General features: G+C 43.6%; 1 protein-coding gene across 4 annotated transcripts in view; it reads left to right on the forward strand.

Annotated features, from left to right (window-relative positions):
* LOC137431219 (NFX1-type zinc finger-containing protein 1) overlaps positions 1-18,938 on the forward strand; it is a 161,976-nt gene that overhangs the window by 120,791 nt on the left and 22,247 nt on the right. For all 4 annotated transcript variants that reach the window (XM_078781687.1, XM_078781688.1, XM_078781689.1 and 1 more), the window contains 4 exons: positions 5,021-5,160; positions 13,942-14,096; positions 16,315-16,460; positions 18,372-18,482. In XM_078781687.1, coding sequence (XP_078637813.1) covers positions 5,021-5,160; positions 13,942-14,096; positions 16,315-16,460; positions 18,372-18,482 — 552 coding nt within the window. The remainder of the gene's footprint in view (positions 1-5,020; positions 5,161-13,941; positions 14,097-16,314; positions 16,461-18,371; positions 18,483-18,938) is intronic.

Below are 18,938 nucleotides of genomic sequence, written 5' to 3' on the forward strand. Positions count from 1 at the left end.
GTGCGCTTCGGCGCACCAGCGGACATCTCGTCCGACCGCGGCCCACAGTTCACGTCTGAGCTTTGGGGCGCGGTCGCCCGTTCGTTGGGGGTCACGCTGTACCGCACCACGGCCTACCACCCCCAAGCCAACGGGTTGTGCGAGCGGTTTCACCGCTCCATGAAGGCCGCACTCATGGCCGGCCTTCAGGACGACGGTTGGGCCGACCGGGTGCCGTGGGTCCTTTTGGGCCTTCGCACGGCCCCCAAGGAAGACCTCCAGGCGTCCGCCGCCGAGCTCGTCTACGGCCAGCCGCTCCGCGTCCCGGGCGAATTCGTGCCCGACGCTACCAGTCCCTGGTCCGCCGCTCGCCAGCGCTCGGACCTCCAGGAGGCCGCCCGACGATTTGCCCCCGTGCCGACGTCCCGCCATGGTGGCCCCTAGTCCTACGTCCCCCCGGCGCTTCGCACAGCGGAGTACGTCTTTGTGCGTCATGACGCGCACCGGGGGCCACTCTGGCCGCCGTACGACGGGCCCTTCCGGGTCCTGCGACGGGGCGACAAGTCTTTCATCGTCGACTTCGGCGGCCGGCCGGACCGGATTTCTGTGGACCGCCTCAAACCGGCGCACATGGACGTCGACCGACCACCACGGTTGGCCCTTCCTCCGCGGCGAGGCCGCCCCCCGTCCACAGTTCCCCCCGCTCGACCACCCACCACCACGTCGGACCCCTCCCCACGACCCTCCAGGGGTCGCTTCGGCCGGGTCATCCGGACCCCCCTTAAATTGACCCTGCCGGTGCAGGTCGATTCTGGAGGGGCGTGTGTAGCGGTTACCGCTGGATGCACACAATCGCCTTGCACCGGCCAGAACACGGCCAGACGCGCCTCTCCCGGGCATGCCCGGACTCACTGTTCCCGGGCACGCCCGAACCTCCCGGGCACGCCCGGTCTCGTCTTTCCCGGGCATGCCCGCTCTCGCCTTTCCAGGGCTCGCCCAGAGCGTCCGGGCATGCCCGCTATCGCCTTTTCAGGGCTCGTCCAGAGCGCCCGGGCACGCCCAGCCTCGACTTGCCAGGCCGCAGCCAAACAGGCAGGTCCAGACTCGCCTTTCCAAGGCTCGCCCTTGACACCCGGGCATGTCCGGTATAGCTTTTGCCGGGCAAACTTCCCGACATAAATGTGTATATATATTGCTGCCCGAAAAACGGGCTTGTCAGAATACCTGAGCTGTTTTGTTTCAATAAAGCAACTCGGACGAATTCCGTCTTTGGTCGCGTCAATTCTTTCGACTCGCGTTGGAGCGCAGTTCCTTCAATATCACCTTTATCTATCAATATTGTTGAAATGAAGATCAAATTGATGTATGTTGAAATGTGTTGAAAAAGTCAAAACTTTACATGGGGTGTACTTACTTTTTCACGTGACTGTACTTGTTAAAAAAAAAAAAATCAAACGTGTGCCATGTCGAACTATTTCATTGCATATATGAAATCGATATTTTGTCTGCTCTCAGTGATTTCCACATTTTGCTGATTTTCTGCTTGATTTTCACATTTATAGAAGTATTTAAAGGTAAATCTTTTTGGTTTCCGTTTTTTTGACCGTTTGGTTGACTTTCACCTTTTGACAAATGTATGAATTTGCCTTCTCCATATTCTCATAATAAAGCATTGGTGAAAATTTGATAAAACTCAAATGGTGAAAAGGTTACAGCCCTGACACGGACGCTGCACACACATGGGTGGACACGCACACAAGGGGACACACACAGGGACACACACACACACACACACACACACACACACACACACACACACACACACACACACACACACACACCATTCAAAGACTTATGGGAGGTTACGAAAGGTGAAAATTTGACATCTTGCCCCGAGCGTCATTTTTCCTCGATACGCCACTGCTCCACTGTACTTGTGATCTGCTTCCTCGTTCGATCACTCAGAAACGGGGGAGGTTCCAATCCTATCCTCAAAACCGTCGATCTCCGATTCGCTTCCGTGTCCCTCAAAGCCGTCTATCTGCTCGGCCATGTCGTTCACGTCCGCCTACGTGCTGGCCGGCAGTTCGTATCCTACTCCTGACACCAGTTGTCGTGTCTACCCTGTAGTGAAGACCTCAGGGTCCAACCGAGCTTCAATTCCAAGGCGTATACCCAACGTATACCCAACGTATACCTTGCGCACGTGCGGTGGGTTGTTGAGGGCAGCGAGTTCCTTACCTATACGGACGGACGCGGCACGGGGGTTATCCGATCCCCACAACAAATAAACGTACAAGACAGGCACAACACAGAAATGCAATATATAGTGAATTTAATGAAAACAAACCAGGATAACAAAAATGAATGTACAGTAAAATCTAATTCCTAATTTGTGTGCCCCCATACGGACTCGTATACAACACAAGGGAATGATAAATAAAAACAAATGCGTAGTATGGTGCGTTGGCTGATACTCTGCCTGGCGTCTTTGACCGGTCCCTGAACCACCGCACAAGAACCGCACAAGATGGCGCGCAGTCGCGCCCAGAGCAGCCACCGACCTGTGAAGCGGCGGCAAAACTCCTTCCTCCTCCGCTCGTTCCACGCTCCACAAAGCTCCGCTGTTTCTCAAGCGCACACAGCACAAAGCGCAGCCGTCACAAAGCCAACACCAATAGAGAGACAGGGACTGCGTCCGCTCACAATGAAACCCCAGGACAGAGAGAATATGCGAAATGCCTGTTCTTGACGAAGCCCAGCGCAGTGAGCATGCAAATGCGCCCCCCTTCCACGAACACCAGGAACCAAGAGAGAGAAAATGGCGGGACATGTCCATTTTTACTCCTACGCTAGAATGTTCTCTCTGACATCATACTCTCACTAATCACCGAGTGCCACCCGCTCACCCCAACCAATCGTCCTTCGGGGCGTGGCCACATGGCCACACTTGGCGCCCATCGAGAATATTCGAGCTGGGTGGTGTCGTAGTAATGTTTGGATCCGGTCGGCAATCGCTTTATTTAATTTAGGCACTGATCACATGGCTGGTGGTGTAAGTGTTTTAAGAATGAAGGGAAAAATACAGAGGCAACCACATACAGAGAATTTACCCTTATACCCTAACTAATTAGCATAGCTCCACCCCTCGCATGGAGACATATAATGCTTACACGTACATCCGGGCCTGACTTAATTACAGGAAGGTTTCTTCTTCTTTGCGACAGTCGGAGCACACTACCCTATACAATCCTACCTTGACTAAAGTATTTCATTACCTACCCCCACAAACATAACACTATTATCCAAGTCGCTGTACCGACACTCAATGTGTTTTGAATGTACAATCATTTTTTACCCTCGCCAGAGGAGAGGGTATTGCATTTGAGTGTTCATCTGTCTGTCTGTTTAATTGGCAGTCTGTTTGTTTGTTTGTCCACAAATATTAAAATAAGATTTTCTCAGCAACCGTTGTTCCGATTTACAGGAAATTTTCACCATAGGTGCACCTCCTCCTGCAGAATTTTTTAAAATGATAATTAAGATGTCATATGTCATGTGGTATGGGCGCCATCTTGGAAAAACGAAAAACTTTGCACCTCTATAGACCGATCCGACAGAGGGTTCAATGGACGGGCGCCCTCTAAAGACGCCGCCATAGTTGGGAGGCGTCCGCTTCATTCGGCTTGTTCTCCAGCGTTCAGATTACATGCAGTTACCGGTCTCAGTTCACTTTGCCGAAAGAATATCGATACAAAATATATTTGTTTGTTGGATTCATCGGAGAAGATGGAATCGTGGACGATACGACCGATCCACCGAGCTATACGACCGGTGAGGAGCCGGTGTGGTGGCCCGCGCGGAGGTGGACTCTGAGGGAAGAATCCATGCGGGGCGGCAGGGTGAAAAAACCCGCGGTGAACTGGCCGTATGGAAGAGTCGATGAAGCGGTAAGGAGCCGGTGAGGCGGCCCGCGCGAAGGGACGGAGGCCCAGTCGGCTCTGCCAGACGAGTCATGACCCTAGTGATCAAGGAACTTGTGGCTCGGCAGCGGCCACTCGGGGCCTAGCCGTAGTTGCCAGAGGTGGCCGGCCTGGGCGGAGGTGGACTCTGAGGGAAGAATCCATGCGGGGCAGCTGTGGTATGGCCGCCAAGACCTGGCCATATGGAGGAGTCGATGAAGGGACCGGCAACTAGTCGGGTCGGTCAGAGGAGTCGTTATCGTAGTGGTCGAGAAACTCGGGGCTAAGGCGGAAGGGGGCTCGGCAAGGCGTAGCATAGGGTACGCGGTTGCTAACAAAATAGGTTTGGTGCAGGTGGAAGTGGAAACTGGGTACCCCCAGGTGCCAGGTGCCTTCAGGGTGGCATGGCCGTGCGCCTTCGACGCCCGGCGATATCGCCGAAAACGGGGTTTGTATCGTGTGCCTTCAGGTGCCAGGTGTCCACGACCGCTCCACACGTATAGAGAAACACTTGAGAACGATTATCAAGGACAGTTTTCATGTACGATTGCAATGATAGTTGTGCTGGCGCAGCCAGCTGGAGTTAAGTTTGGATCGGGACGCCTCCCAGTAATGGCGGACGCAAGAGCGCCGCCTATCGGCGAAGGGGGCACGATTGTCCTTATCGGATAGGTCTATATCTCTGAAGGCGCTGCATAGAAAAATTGAGACATGGCTCATTGTAAAGAACTCCCCATGGGGAATATATGTTAATGATGATGTCATCGGTGCCTCCATTATGACGTCATAATTCGACAAGTACAAAACTTCATCCGATCAAGATGAAATTTATTGAGCATCATCTAGGAATACATTGGTGGAGAGAAAAATAATGATGACGTCATCGGTCACGTGGTTCGGCTGCTATATTTGTTTTAACACAAAAGCCTTTAAAAAAACACTAAAAACACGAATGTCCTAGCAAGGGTCTGCAATCGCTGAATGCTCTTTCTTGTTTGTTTCACTTTGTATTCCATAATATAACATGTGAATGCATATAAATTGAACTGTTGAAATCAGTTTTTTCATTCATTTTGTAGAAATTTGAAAAGAACACGAGGAGGGTGGCGGAGATGGTACGTGTGGCCCTTAAAAAAGCAAATCCACTGACGCTGCGAGAAGAATATAGTGTGTGGAACATCTGGCAGATGAGCTATTTCGACAGGTGGAGACTTTACAGGTGAGATTTTAAATTGTTGACTTACTGGGCCTTTAACCACTTGCTGAATACCTGCAATACTTTTTACAAACTATGATTGAGAGAATGTGAGCTAGATAAGTGTCCCACTACCCTTCTGTCTGTGTGTTTCCCTGCTTTCAGTTGTTGTGTTATATGTTATTGTGATTACCTTGCGCTCGCGAAGCGAAAACAAGGTTAGGCATTTGGTTGCATCTGTACATGTGTACGTGTGGCGTGCGTCTGCATTTTTAAAATACATTTTCTCGGCAACCGTTGGTCCGATTGACACGAAATTTTACCATCGGAACGACTCCCCCTGTATAATTTTTTATTCATAATTATGACGTCACAGGTCACGCGTGGTACTGACGCCATCTTGGAAAAATGTTACACCTCTTTATCTCCCAAACTGCTCAATGGAAAAAGTTGAAACAAGGCTCATTGTCAAGTACTCACCATGTGGAATAACATATGATGATGATGACTTCATCGGTGCCTTCATCATGACGGCATAATTCGACAAGTACAACACTTGATCTGAACAGTAACAAATATAAAATTTCCTCTGCAAATGTTAGTCCGATGGACACAAAATTTTCATCATTGGAGCACCTCCTCCTGTAGAATATTTGAATGATAATTATGACGTCATAGGTCAAAAAGTACGAGCGCCATCTTGGAAAAATCGAATAATGTTGCACCTCCATATCTCTGAAAGCACTCCATGGAAAAAAATTGAAACATGGCTCATTGTAAAGAACTCCCCATGGGAAAGAAGATATGTTCATGATGATGTCATCGGTACCTTATTTATGACGTCATAACTTGACAAGTACAACGCTTGATTCAATCAGTATGAATTTTTTTTTTCTCTGCAATTCTTGGTCTGATTGACAAAATTTTCATCATAGGAGCACCTCCTCCTGTAGAATATTTTAATAATTATGATGTAATAGGTCATGTGGTATAGGCACCATCTTGGAAAGACTTCGTACTTCTATCTCTGAAACTGCTCAATGGAAAAAAAATTGAAACATAGCTCATTGTCAAGTACTCCCCATGGGGAATAAGATGTGTTCGTGATAATGTCATCGGTGCCTTCGTTATGACGTCATAATTCGACAAGTATAATGCTACATCCAATCAGTATGAATTTTTTTTTCTCTGCAACTGTTGGTCTGATGTACACGAAATTGTCACCATAGAAGCGCCTCCTCCTATTTAAATTTTATTGATAATTATGATGTAATAGGTCACGTGGTACAAGCGGCATCTTGGAAAAACGTTGCAACTCTACATCTCCAAAACCGCTCCATGGAAAAAAATGAAACGTGGCTCATTGTAAAGAACTCCACATGGGGAATAGGTGTTGTTAACGATGACATCATCGGTGTCGTAATTATGACGTCATAATTTGAAAGGGACAACGCTTGGTCTGATCAGTTTGAAATTTATTGAGCGTGATCTATGCAACAATTTTATTAGAGAATATAAATTTATGATGTCATCGCTCATGTGGTCTGGCAGCCATATTTGATTTTTTAAAAACGTTCAAAAACAGAAGAGTTGGGTTGCACCAAGTTGACTGCACAGGGTAAGTATTCTATGAATATCATCTAGTTCTACAAGCCTCGACTTTGTATATAGATTTTATTTTTAAAGCAGCGCTCACAGCAAGAGATTAAGATTTAAAAAATAGGGGCAATACCCCAGGGTGCTCACCTGGTAGAATAAAGCGGTATACTAAAGGTACACTGATTAAAGTTATTTTAAACAGTATCATGGCATTTTAAACCAATTTCCATGGTTGCTAGGAGACAGAGCAGCATGTAGAATCGTACTAAAGCAATCATGACACGTTAAACAAACAAAATCAAATACCTCTTTTAGGGGGCAACCACCCATCTTGCCCCCCATAGACCCCGATTTTTGTAATGCCATGAACATGCTTTGGTACATCACAGGTGATGAAGGTTGTGATGAAGTTTCATCAACACCGTGTATAGTTTCGGAGAAGAGAGCAAATACCTACATTGTGGGGCTCAAACCCCCACCTCCCTCCCCTCCCCCTCCCAGTAGACCTCCTTAGACCTCGATTTTTTTTTGAATGCCATGAACAAACTTTGGTACATCATGGGTGATGAAGGTTGTGGTCAAGGTTCATTGAAATTGTGTGTAGTTTCAGCGAAGAAAGCAAATACCTATTTTGAGGGGGTTAAACGTAGACCCACTTTGACCTCTGCTGGTCGACCCCTTAAAGACATAATTTTATGCCTCCGCCCCCGAAGGTAGCCGGAGGCATTATGTTTTCGGGTTGTCCCTCCGTCCGTCCGTCCATCCTTACAGGCTAAACCTCATTTTTCTCAGCAACCCCTGTCCGATTGAGACAAAACTTTCAGGGTAGGTGTGACACCCATGCATAATGTTTTTATGATAATTGTGATGTCATAGGTCACGTGGTATAGCAGCCATCTTGGATTAAACGCAAATAATAATAAAATTATTTCTCGGAAACCGATGAATGGCAAAATTTGAAACTTGGCACATTGTCAAGTACTCCCAATGGAGAACAAAAGCATGATGATGACATCAAAGGTGAAGTGGTATACCAGCCAAAAATGTTTTATGGTTTCAATTTGTTACCAGCCAAAATCAAACTTGTTTATTTTTACGGCAGTGAATGAGGGCATCTACCCGTTGTGGGACTATGCGGAGGCATATTGGCAACACAGTCGCATTGCTCTCGTTTTTTTTTAATGCAGTGAACTAACTTGAGTTGCAACATACCAAATATTATTTTTGCCAATTTTGGTCACAATTCCATCAGCAGTTTCAGAGAAGAAGTTGCAAGTGTTTACAGACTGACGATGTGACATCCCATAAGCTCCCCGGAACTACGTTCCAGATGCGCTACAAACAGATGTTCCTAATAGTTTTACTTTCCCCAACACACAACAAAAATTAACTCCTGACTTTGTGGTGTAATTTTTACAATTTAAAAAGTTCATAAGTTTTACAATTTTAAAAGTCGTGGTACAATTTTAAATGGTCAGAATAATATTTTTCTTTGCAAATGCACTTGGCAAGTTTGTGTTGTTAAATTGTAATTGTTAGGAATAATTGTTCTGAAACTGTTGCTTTATCAGGCCTGACAATCCTGTTTAATTTTTTTTTTTTGGATGGGGGGCGGGGGGGGGGGGGGGGGGGGAGAAGGGGTGGTGGGGGGTGAGGAAAGGGTTTTGTAGAAGTTCCAGGTAAGGGGGGAGGGGAGGTTTTGGAGACATTAATTAAGGATAGGGAAGTATTTGATTATTTTCAAGGGAATGAAAGATAGTCGGCACTAATTTACGAAAGAGATGTCTTGTTTAACAAACTTATTGGAGTCAAGGAAGTTGAAAAAAACCAGCTATGGAAGCTGAGAGAATATAAAGTTCCATGGCCGATAATATGCACCCAATAGTATCGAGAGAGGTGATTGAGCAGTAAGCGAGATGTTAGCCAATATCTTCAAGAGCTCACTGGAGTTAGGACAGGTACCAGAGGATTGGAGAATAGCAAATGTAACACCGTTATTCAAGAAAAGAATAATTGGGGAACTCCAGACCTGCGAGTTTGACTTCAGTTGTTGGGAAGGTGTTGGAGGCATTAATTAAAGAACTCATAGTGAACCATTTGAATATTTTCAAGGTAATTAAAGGTAGTCAGCATGGATTTATGAAAGGAAGGTCCTGTTTAACAAATCTATTACAGTTCTTTGAAACAATTTCTGACTGGTTGGTTGAGGGAAGGCCAGTGGATGTAGAGTATATTGAGACTCTCAGAAGGTATTTGATAAGGTACCACACAAGAGGTTGTTAGACAAGGTTAGGGCTTAGAGAATAGCTGGTAGAGTAGCTAACTGACTGCATGATAGGAACCAAAGAGTGTTTTGTGAGTGAGAGGCGGAGTTGGGGACCGGAGTTGGAGACTTGGACTCGAGTCACACTTGAGTCGCAAAATAGAAATCAGACTCGGACTTAACAAAATTGACTTGAGACTTTGTGTCTGGTGACTTGTGACTTGCTTGCAACTGACATGCGACTTGAGTTTATAAGGACTTGTTCACAATGTTCGGAAAATAATCGTTGAATAAACATTGAATTAAAACGTTGAATAACGTTTGAATTAAAACGTTTGAAAACAATTGAATTAAAACGTTGATAACATTGAATTAAAACGGGGGTTAGAATATATGGTAAATTATTTTCAGTCGTCGGCGTGCACAGTTCGGTCAATAACGACATATACCTTGTACATGTATACTGCACATGTGCAGCATGCCAGTGCTCATAGCCGCCGGGTCACATACCGGTCACACTAAGGTTAATGGAGTGTCCACTCTTCAGACAGCACAGAGCACACCATCTCAAAGTGGCAAACACAAGTCTTGGCAATGGAAGCATAACTGTTTTCAAACCATGACATCGACATTCGAGTCGAATCGGGGAAACATGGCCTTGTGCACGTCCCGACCTGATAAAATGATTTTGTGATAATTTAAATGTCATTTTACTTGGATTATTTAAACTTCGTCAATAATTGTAAATTATATCACGACAACAAGTTAAGTTAATAAGTTATATATTTCATTTTCCCAAGCGTCCTGCCCCTTTCCTAATTCCACAGCATTCTACCCCCTTCTTAATTCCCTAGCCTCCCACCCCTTCCTGATTATGCGTTTCATTTTAACGTACATAATAAATATACAAATAAATAAATAAAATGTCCTTTCTCGTTCCACATTGAATGCTTTGGTTCTATGTGTGAACCATTCAAATATAAGTTTAGGTTACTTACAAGTCTCATGTACACATGTTCAAGTCGGTGCACTAGATATGAGGAGTAAATTTAACATAAATTATTTTTTGCTGGGAGCAAGAGCTTCGGGAACTGAGTGGCGTGCTGATGAGGAGGGGAGTGTCGTTGAAGCTGAAGGGAAAGGTGTATGCTGCATGTGTGAGAAGCATCATGATTTATAGGAGCGAGACATGGGTAATGAACGTAGAGCAGCTCCGAAGGCTGGAAAGGGTGGAAATGTGAATGGTTCGGTGGATGTGTGGAGTATCGTTGAGAGAGAGGAAGACAAATGATGAATTGCGAAAGATGATGGGAATAGAGCCTGTGATGGATGCTGTGAAGAGAAACAGTTTGAGATGGTTTGGTCATGTGTTGAGGAAGGATGAAAGTGGCTGGTTGAGAAGAGTGATGGAAATGAATGTAGAAGGAAGTAGAGGACGGGGAAGACCGAGAAAGACTTGGCTAAAGGTGGTGGAAGAAGAAATGCGGGCAAGTGGGTTAACAAGGGGAGATGCAGAAAATAGGGCAAAATGGAGAAGATTGTCATGGGGACCGCAAGGCTAACGCCCGCTCGATCAGGGAAAATGGCCTTAAAATGCCTGTTGTTGTTGTTGTGCTGGGAGCAAAGCAAAACATGTATGAAGCTGACAAAAAATAAATGAGTTAAACAACTTTTCAGAACATACATTACAATAAATGAAGCCATTTGTCTTAATTCCTTGACATCTTGTACTCCAATGTTTGTAAGTAAATGTGGGACTTGACATAATTTTAAGTAATTCTACAGTGACTTGAGATTAGCCCTCGAAGACTTGAGACTTGACGTGAGACTTGGTTAAAGTGTGTTGTTGACATCTCTGGTGAGAGGATGCTTCATTTGATTGGGAGTTTCTAAGTACTGTGGTGGAATATTGCAGGGATCGGTACTTAAACCATTTTTATGCCTCCACTGACAAAGTCGCCGTAGGCATTATGTTTTCGAGTTGTCCATCCGGCTGTCTGTGATTTTCGTTCGGTTTTCGTCACCACAATAACTTAAGAATGGCTGAAGGGATCTAAGTCAAACTTGGTACAAGTATTATAATGATGTAAAAGGAAATGGTTTACATTGTGGGGTCAAAATGTCAAAGGTCAGAGGCCCCGTTAGATGAAAATTTTGTTTCTGTGCTAACTTATGAACCAGTAATGGCATTTGACCAAATTTGGTAGAAGTATATATTATGATGCAAAGATGAACTGATAAGATTTCAGCATCAAAGGCAAAGGTCAGAGTTCATGTCAGGTAAAAATTTGATACTTCAGAACAGATGAAGGGATTTAAATCAAACTTGGTACAAGTATGTATAATGATGTGATAATGCAGGCGGAGGCATATTGGTTGACGTCGCAATGTCAAAGAGTGCCGTTCTAGTTTTAAAATAATTTATATCAATTATTTTGATGGTTGGATTCAGAGTAGGCTTTCGAAATTTCCAAACAACACAAAACATAGGAGTAAAGTAGACAACACAGGGAGAGGAGAGAGGGTGGAGTGATCAGATTCGGGAAAGCCTCAATACTTTCATTGCGCAAAAGATTGGCAGAAGGGGTTTACAATGAGGAAATGTAATGTGCTGAATACAGGTTGGAATAAAGAAAATAGGGAATATTCAGTACCTTCAGAAAGTATCCACAACACTTGACTTTTTTCACATTTTGTTGTTACAACCAGAATTTAAAATGGATTAAATTGAGATTTCTTTTTGTCACTGATCCACATAATACCCCATAATGTCAAAGTGGAATTTATTTTCGAATTTTTTTCCAAAATAATTGAAAATGAAAAGCTGAAATGTCTTGAGTCAATAAGTATTCATCCCCTTTGCCCTGACATAATCCAAAATGAGCTCAGGTGCATCCAATTTCTTTTGATCATCCTTGTGATGTCTCTACAACTTGATTGGAGTCCACCTGTGGCCAATTCAATTGATTAGACATGATTTAGAAATAAACACACCTTTCTATATGAGCTCCACAGTTAACAATTCATGTCAGAGCAGAAACTATCATGAAGTCCAATGAACTGTCCGTAGAACTCTGAGATAGAACTCAGAGATAGAATTGTGAGGAGGCATAGATCTGAGGAAGGGTATAAAACAATTTCTAGAGTGTTGAAAGTTCCCAAGAACACAGTCAACTCCATCCTTAGGAAATGGAAAGAATATGGAACCACCCAGACTCTTCCTAGAGCTGGCCGTCCGACAAAGTTGAGCACCCGGGCAAGAAGGACCTTGGTCAGGGAGGTGATTAAGAACCCAATGAACACTGACAGAACTGCAGAGTTCCTTGGGTTAGATGGGAGAACCTGCCGAAAGAACAGTCTCTGCAGCACTTCGCAAATCGAGGCTTTATGGGAGAGTGGCCAGGTGGAAGCCGCTTCCTGAGAAAAAGGCACATGACAGCCCACCTGGAGTTTGCAAAAAGGCAAAAGATTCTGTGGTCTGATTAGACGAAAATTGAAGACTTTTCCCTGAATGCAAAGCGCTACATCAGGCGGAAACCGAGCACACCTAACACCATTCCTACTGTGAAGCATGGTGGTGGCAGCATCATGCTATTGGGCTACTTCTCAGCAGCAGGGACCTACTCAAGAAGACTCAAAGCTGACATCGCTGCCTAAGGAGGAGTATTGGCTCATGGGGTTGAATACTTATATATGTAAATTAGATATTTCTGTGTTTCATTTTAAACAATATTGTAAAAGCAATGCTAAATAAAAATTCCACTTTCATATTATGGGGTATTATGGGTAGATCAGTGACAAAAAATCTCAATTTAGTCCATTTTCAATTGAAGCTGTAACACAATAAAAAGTGAAAATTTTTAATTTCAAAAATAAAATAAAATCATCCAAAACCTTGATATTTTCTACCCCCGTTAATTCACCCCAGATCCACTTTTTTTAAATACCGACTTCTTTCCTGGAAGTCCTAGCAGTGTCCATGTGTTTTATACCTCTCCAATCTCCCCTTTCCCCTCCCCTCCCCCCAAGCCCTCTCCCTCCCACAAATCTCCCGATGTCCCTGTTCTCTACTGTTGTACTTATGTGCTTCCCTCTCTCTCCCCATATTGTCCCCCACTCCTTTTATCATGTTTTATGTCCGTTTATTTTTATGTGATAAATGAACCCCGATCGATAAATGAGCTCTTACACGAGCCTCGATCTTGTATACAAAAAAAAAAAAAAAGGGATTGTCAATACTTTCTGAAGGCACTGTAAAATTCAAAGTGAAGTTTTGGAATGTTTGACACAGGAGAAGGATCTGTGGATGGTAACAGATGCAGGGGATAAGCAAAAACACTCACCCTGTAGTGTAGAAAGTAGCTCTTGGTAAAGCTCAGGGGTTTTATGTTATTTTCGTTGGGAGATAAATTGTAAATCAAGAGATAGTGTTTACACTATAGGATTCTAGGCAGGCCTCATCTCCAATATCATATATAATTTTGGTCGCCATATCTGAATACAGATATAGTTGCCATAGAGAGAGTTCAGCATGGAGCTAGTAGATCTGAGGCTAGCTAGAGTACCGTAAGCGATGAGGAGAAGCTGAAGGAGACAGGACTTTTTACATTAAAAAGGAGGCAATTATAAGGGGATATGAAAGCGATGTTTAAGATAATGAAATGTATAGACAAAATAAGTACAAAAAGTTTTTCACCGGAATGGACAATGACAGGACCAGGGGCCACAGTCTGGGAGTAAACTAGAGGAGAATTAGGGCAGTAATACGGCAAGGGACCATTACTCAGAGAGTAGTTAATGCATGATATCCATGGTTTGGAGAGTTTGTTGTAATTTATGAGATCTCTTCTAATCTGTGTCATCATCATGCATTAATCGTCTGAGCAAAATTACTTGTTATGAATGACGTTTTTCTTTCTCTCTTTTACTTCACCTTCCCACAGTGCTTGGCTGACGAGGTTTAAGGACAACCTTCTGCAGCGGAGAAGTATGCTTGAGCAACGTGTCGAGGAAACCGCTGCTGTGATCAAGACATGCAACGAAGAGAGAGACTTATTCATATTGAGGGGTGCCAAAGTCATTGGAATGACAACAACAGGTGGCGATCATGAAATTATGTGGAATTCAGCAACACTAGTCGAGATAACCAGATTGCACAGTAATAGATGGAGCTAGGCAAGTGTCTCTCACAATCACAATCGCTCAAGGAATCGAAGACGTGGATCAAGGAAACTTGGTTCATACCTGTATATGCTTACATCCGTGCACTCGCACACACTGCAAATGTTGCTGATTGTACATATGATCTAAGCAGTGAATTTAGCAAGAGTGACAGCACATGATGGTTTGCAATTTTTGTAAGGTACCAGGGAATATTTTGAATGTAGAAAGGCCAGCTGACTTTTTATCACTGTAAAAATGAGGGTGTGCTTCATGATGCCACCTCATATGGGACTGCATCAGGGCAGTATTAATCAATTAGCTACAACTGTGAGGTATTTTCATTTGTGTGTATTATATTAGAATAAAATTTAAAAAAGAATATACAGACTTGGCATTTAATATGGAATTTTTTTTTTTTCTTGACTTGGGTTTACTTTCTTAACTCAGTATATCAATCTGGTGAGTTTCTTTTACACTTTGGTGATTTATTTGTTAAAAGAACCATGTCACTGATTGTCTGTCGCAGCAAGAAGTCAACAACAGGATTATATCACAGGTGGCGTGGCAAAATGTACGGACAGGTGCATTTGATGATTGGCTTCACAGTCGGATATACAAGGGTTGTTGCGTTCTGTATTCGTGGAAAACAACTGCTGCACGTCTCCAAAAGTTAATGCCGCTTCCTCTGGAGATGGTCCGTCAACTCGACAATGCTGTTTGTCATGGAGTGGTGGCTTTACGAAATTACGGCATGAAACAGCGTGCTATTGCTCAGCAGTATGGCATCACTCAAGGTCAGGTGTCAAAGATCCTGAAACGAAATGCTCAGAGGGGTGTCCCTACTCCAATACCGAGGCCAGGAAGTCCCCGCAGAACCACAAGGAGGGATGATCGCCAGCTGCACCGGTTAGTCCGCAATGGCCGTACCAAGTCAGCTATTCGGCTTATGGCTGAGTGGCAGCAACTGACAAATGTGCCTGTATCCAGAAGGCTAGTCAACCAACGACGGGTTCAAGCATGCTATCGTGCCAGGCGTCCCCTGAGAAAGCCACGCCTGACCAGACAACACCACCAGTGCCGATTGCAGTGGGCCAGAGAGCACCGTCAATGGCAGCCAGGACACTGGAATCACGTGATCTTCAGTGACGAGTCTATATTTCTGGTCTATCATCAAGATGGCCGCATCCGAGTGCGCAGACAAGTGCATGAAGCCTACAACAAAGATTGTATAGTGCCAAGAGTCCAAGCTGGAGGTGGTGGAGTGACCGTTTGGGCTGCTTTTCATGCAGGGGGCAAAACTGACCTGGTTCTTCTGAATGGAAACCTGAACCAGTTCAAGTACAGGGCCATTCTGGAAGAAACATTGCTTCCATTTGCTCGTGCAGCCTTTCAAGGAAACTTTGTCTTCCAAGATGACAATGCACGGCCTCATCGTGCTCGCATGATCCAACACTTTCTTGCTGACTGTGGTGTAGAGCATATGGAGTGGCCTGCCATGTCCCCGTATATGAATCCGATAGAGAACTTGTGGACAGAATTAACGCGTCAAATCGACCACTTGGACCAGCAGCCGACCTCTGTGCGTGAATTGCAGCAGGCTGTCACTGCATGGCAAGCGATTCCTGTCCAAACCTTGGCAAATCTCGTGAACAGCATGCCTCAACGTGTACGTGCTCTCCTGAATGCTCGTGGGGGTTACACGAAGTACTGAACTGTAATTTTACTATCCGTAATCCCTGTCGTAATTTATCTTTTGTTTTTGTTAAAAAAAAAATTGGCTAATGTGCAAAATAAAGAAATACTTCTGGAAAACGTACAGAAGTTTAACACAGTACTGTCCGTGAATTGAGTTCGATATCAGTTTACATCACTTTCAAGGATCAATTTATTTGTTTCTAAATGTCAAATGTGGTTTTTGTTTCTTTTAAAGGTCACATTAACAAAATCTAGAATAATTTCAACATAATTCCAATGAACTTTTGGTTCTAAGACATCTTGAAAAGTAAGTTCACCCCCACAAAAAAAATATTCCATATTAAATGCCAAGTCTGTATATATATATATACAGTATATAAATATATATATATATTTGTACATTAAAAAGAGCAGACTTAGCATCAGATCAAGCTAATTATTGTCTGCAACGTTTTCAGGGGCAGCCAAGCATCGAAATCTGCTGCAGCAAATAAAACCACGCATCATCATCGTTGAGGAAGCAGCGGAGATTCTAGAAGCACACGTATTTACAGCACTCAACTCAGAATGCCAACATCTCATTCTCATTGGGGACCACCAACAGGTATGCAAGTTCCTGCCACTGTTGTGATTTTGGTCACATTGTAGTTTCCTACTCGTTCCCAGTTAATGTTGAGCGTAAGCTCTTTGACTTATGTCCCCTGTGTAGTTTTACTTGTCATGTTGAAAAAAAACAAAGCCTGTGTTAACGCCAAGATTTATAATACTCGGAATTTCTGGGGTAGTAGGATAACCGGGAGTTGAAGGTAATCAGACATTCCAGATGATTCTCAAGATGAACCGAATATCAAGAAGCTTCTTCGCAGAGTTGGTGTATTTCCAGTTTCTGATGTACTCAAAGGAAATTGCTGTGGCCGGAAATATGTTGTGCCGCTTTTGCAACTGCAGTGCTTTGATCCAGCAATCGAGCCGTGTGTGACATCATTACTATATGCACTCATGTGTGATACCAATTTGATATTGTGATCTCAGGGTGCCGACGTATTAAATCAAGTATGTTCTGAATGGAATTTAAATGTGGGATTCAGTTTTGTAATTCAACAGAATCATTTGCCCCTGTCTGTCTTTGTCTGTCAGTTTGTGAACAGGATATCTCAAAAAGTTGTGGACGCATTCAAAAGAAATTTGTTGGAGAGGATGGTTATGACAAGAATGAAATGTTTGGATTTTGGTCAAGATTCAGATACGTACTAGAATTTTTAAAGTGATTTTTCACCATTGAGAGATGGGGCCAAAGCTGGGGTATGTAGCACAATATCTCAAAAAGATGTTGACGGATTCGGACGAAACTTAGTGGACAGGTTGGGTATGTGACAAGGAGTAATTGCTTCAATGTTGTTGAAGATTCAAATCCGGATCCAGATCAGATACTTTTTTTAATGATCCTTCACCATTGAGAGATCAATGTACCAGTACACTGGTAATTCCCTGTGTGTCGTAAAAAGGCGACAAACAGGGTTGGCGGCAGGAAGGGCATCCGGCCGTAAAACATTGCTTCAAAAAGGGGACCAAAAAAACAACAACAACCACGGTCCCCGAAAAAGGCCAACCCCCGCTTTGCGGGGAAAAATGGCCTCTAAACGGTGGGGGTTTTTTTTTTTTTTTCTTCACCATTGAGAGATCGGACAAAAAACCCGATATACATGGCATATTTCGAAAAGTTGTGGATGAGCGGTGATAAAACTAGGTGGATGAGTTGGTTAGGTGACAAGAACAATCCGATTCGATTTTGGTTCAGGTCTGAATCCAGATCCGGCCTATCAGTGGCATACAAAACATAAACTGTTCAGAACTGGCGGTGTGACGTTTTTAGAGACGTAGAGGTTTTTTTTAGTTGTTTTTTTGTTTGTTTGTTTTTTCTTTAGACGTAGAGCCTGCTCTACCCAGTGACATTCCAGTTTTAATTTTTTTCAAACTGGATGACTTCAGGAATGGGGATGGTAAAGAGTAAAATGTGATTTGGGATGGTGGCGGGGATCATCGTGATTTGAGATTGGCCTTGCGCTCATAAAGAATCAGCTTAAAGCATTAGACTCCTAGCATCACAATGAATTGAATTATAAATGTGACATTTTATCGAGAGGAATGGAATGGGGGTTTGGGGAAAGAGGTTGTGGGTTGTATGCTTACAACCATTACCTGTTGTTTATTTTTATCAAAAAAAATTACAAGACTAAACTACATGTTTGATTGCATAATACGATATTATATTGTTGAAAAACCTTTTTGGTTGACAAACGTTTTTTTCTGCTTTCACTTTGGGCAACAAACGACTTTTTCAAAGCATGGGCTTTCACTAATTAAAAAATAGGCACATTGTTTTTTTAAAAAATTTTAATCACGGACTTTGACTGATTTAAATATTTTATTTTTTAATCATAGCTACAAAATTGCTGCAAAAATTCCAAGTGAATCGAATTATGCGGGAATTTTAACCGATTGTTTTGTTTGCCAGCTCCGGCCAAACCCCATGGTATACGAGCTGGCAAAACGCTACCACCTGGACCTCTCGTTGTTTGAGCGCATGCTGAAGAACAACATTCCTTATGTCACGCTGAGTACCCAGGTAACACGAGAAACTACGCTGTTCAATTTGTGTGATGTTAAAATATTTCTGATGCACCCAGATGTAGAGCATCCGTTCTGAGTTTGGAAGGTTCGTTTTGGGGTGGGGGTCAAGCAATTCTGACCCCGACCGAGTCGTATCCAAAATAAACGAGAGCGAAATCGATGGCGCGCCATCGCAAATCCCCAAACTTCCCACCTAAAGCAAAGTTGAAAGTGGCTAAAAATTCCACCAGAAATGACCTAATACCAAATTTTGAGTTTAAAAAAATATACTGTTTTTACCTCTATGAGTGGTGAGTCATTTAAGTTCCCACCCTCTCGAGCACGAACCAGGAGTCAAATCCAAAAAATGGGTACATATGTCATGCATCCCCTAATGTTAATTGCATATGCAAAGTGTCATATAAAAATGTTTCAAAATATGCCTGTAATTCCATTGTTACCTCCACCACCA

Source organism: Myxine glutinosa, chromosome 7, assembly GCF_964187855.1.
Source record: "Myxine glutinosa chromosome 7, kmMyxGlut1.1, whole genome shotgun sequence".
Classification (NCBI taxonomy): Eukaryota; Metazoa; Chordata; class Myxini; order Myxiniformes; family Myxinidae; genus Myxine; species Myxine glutinosa.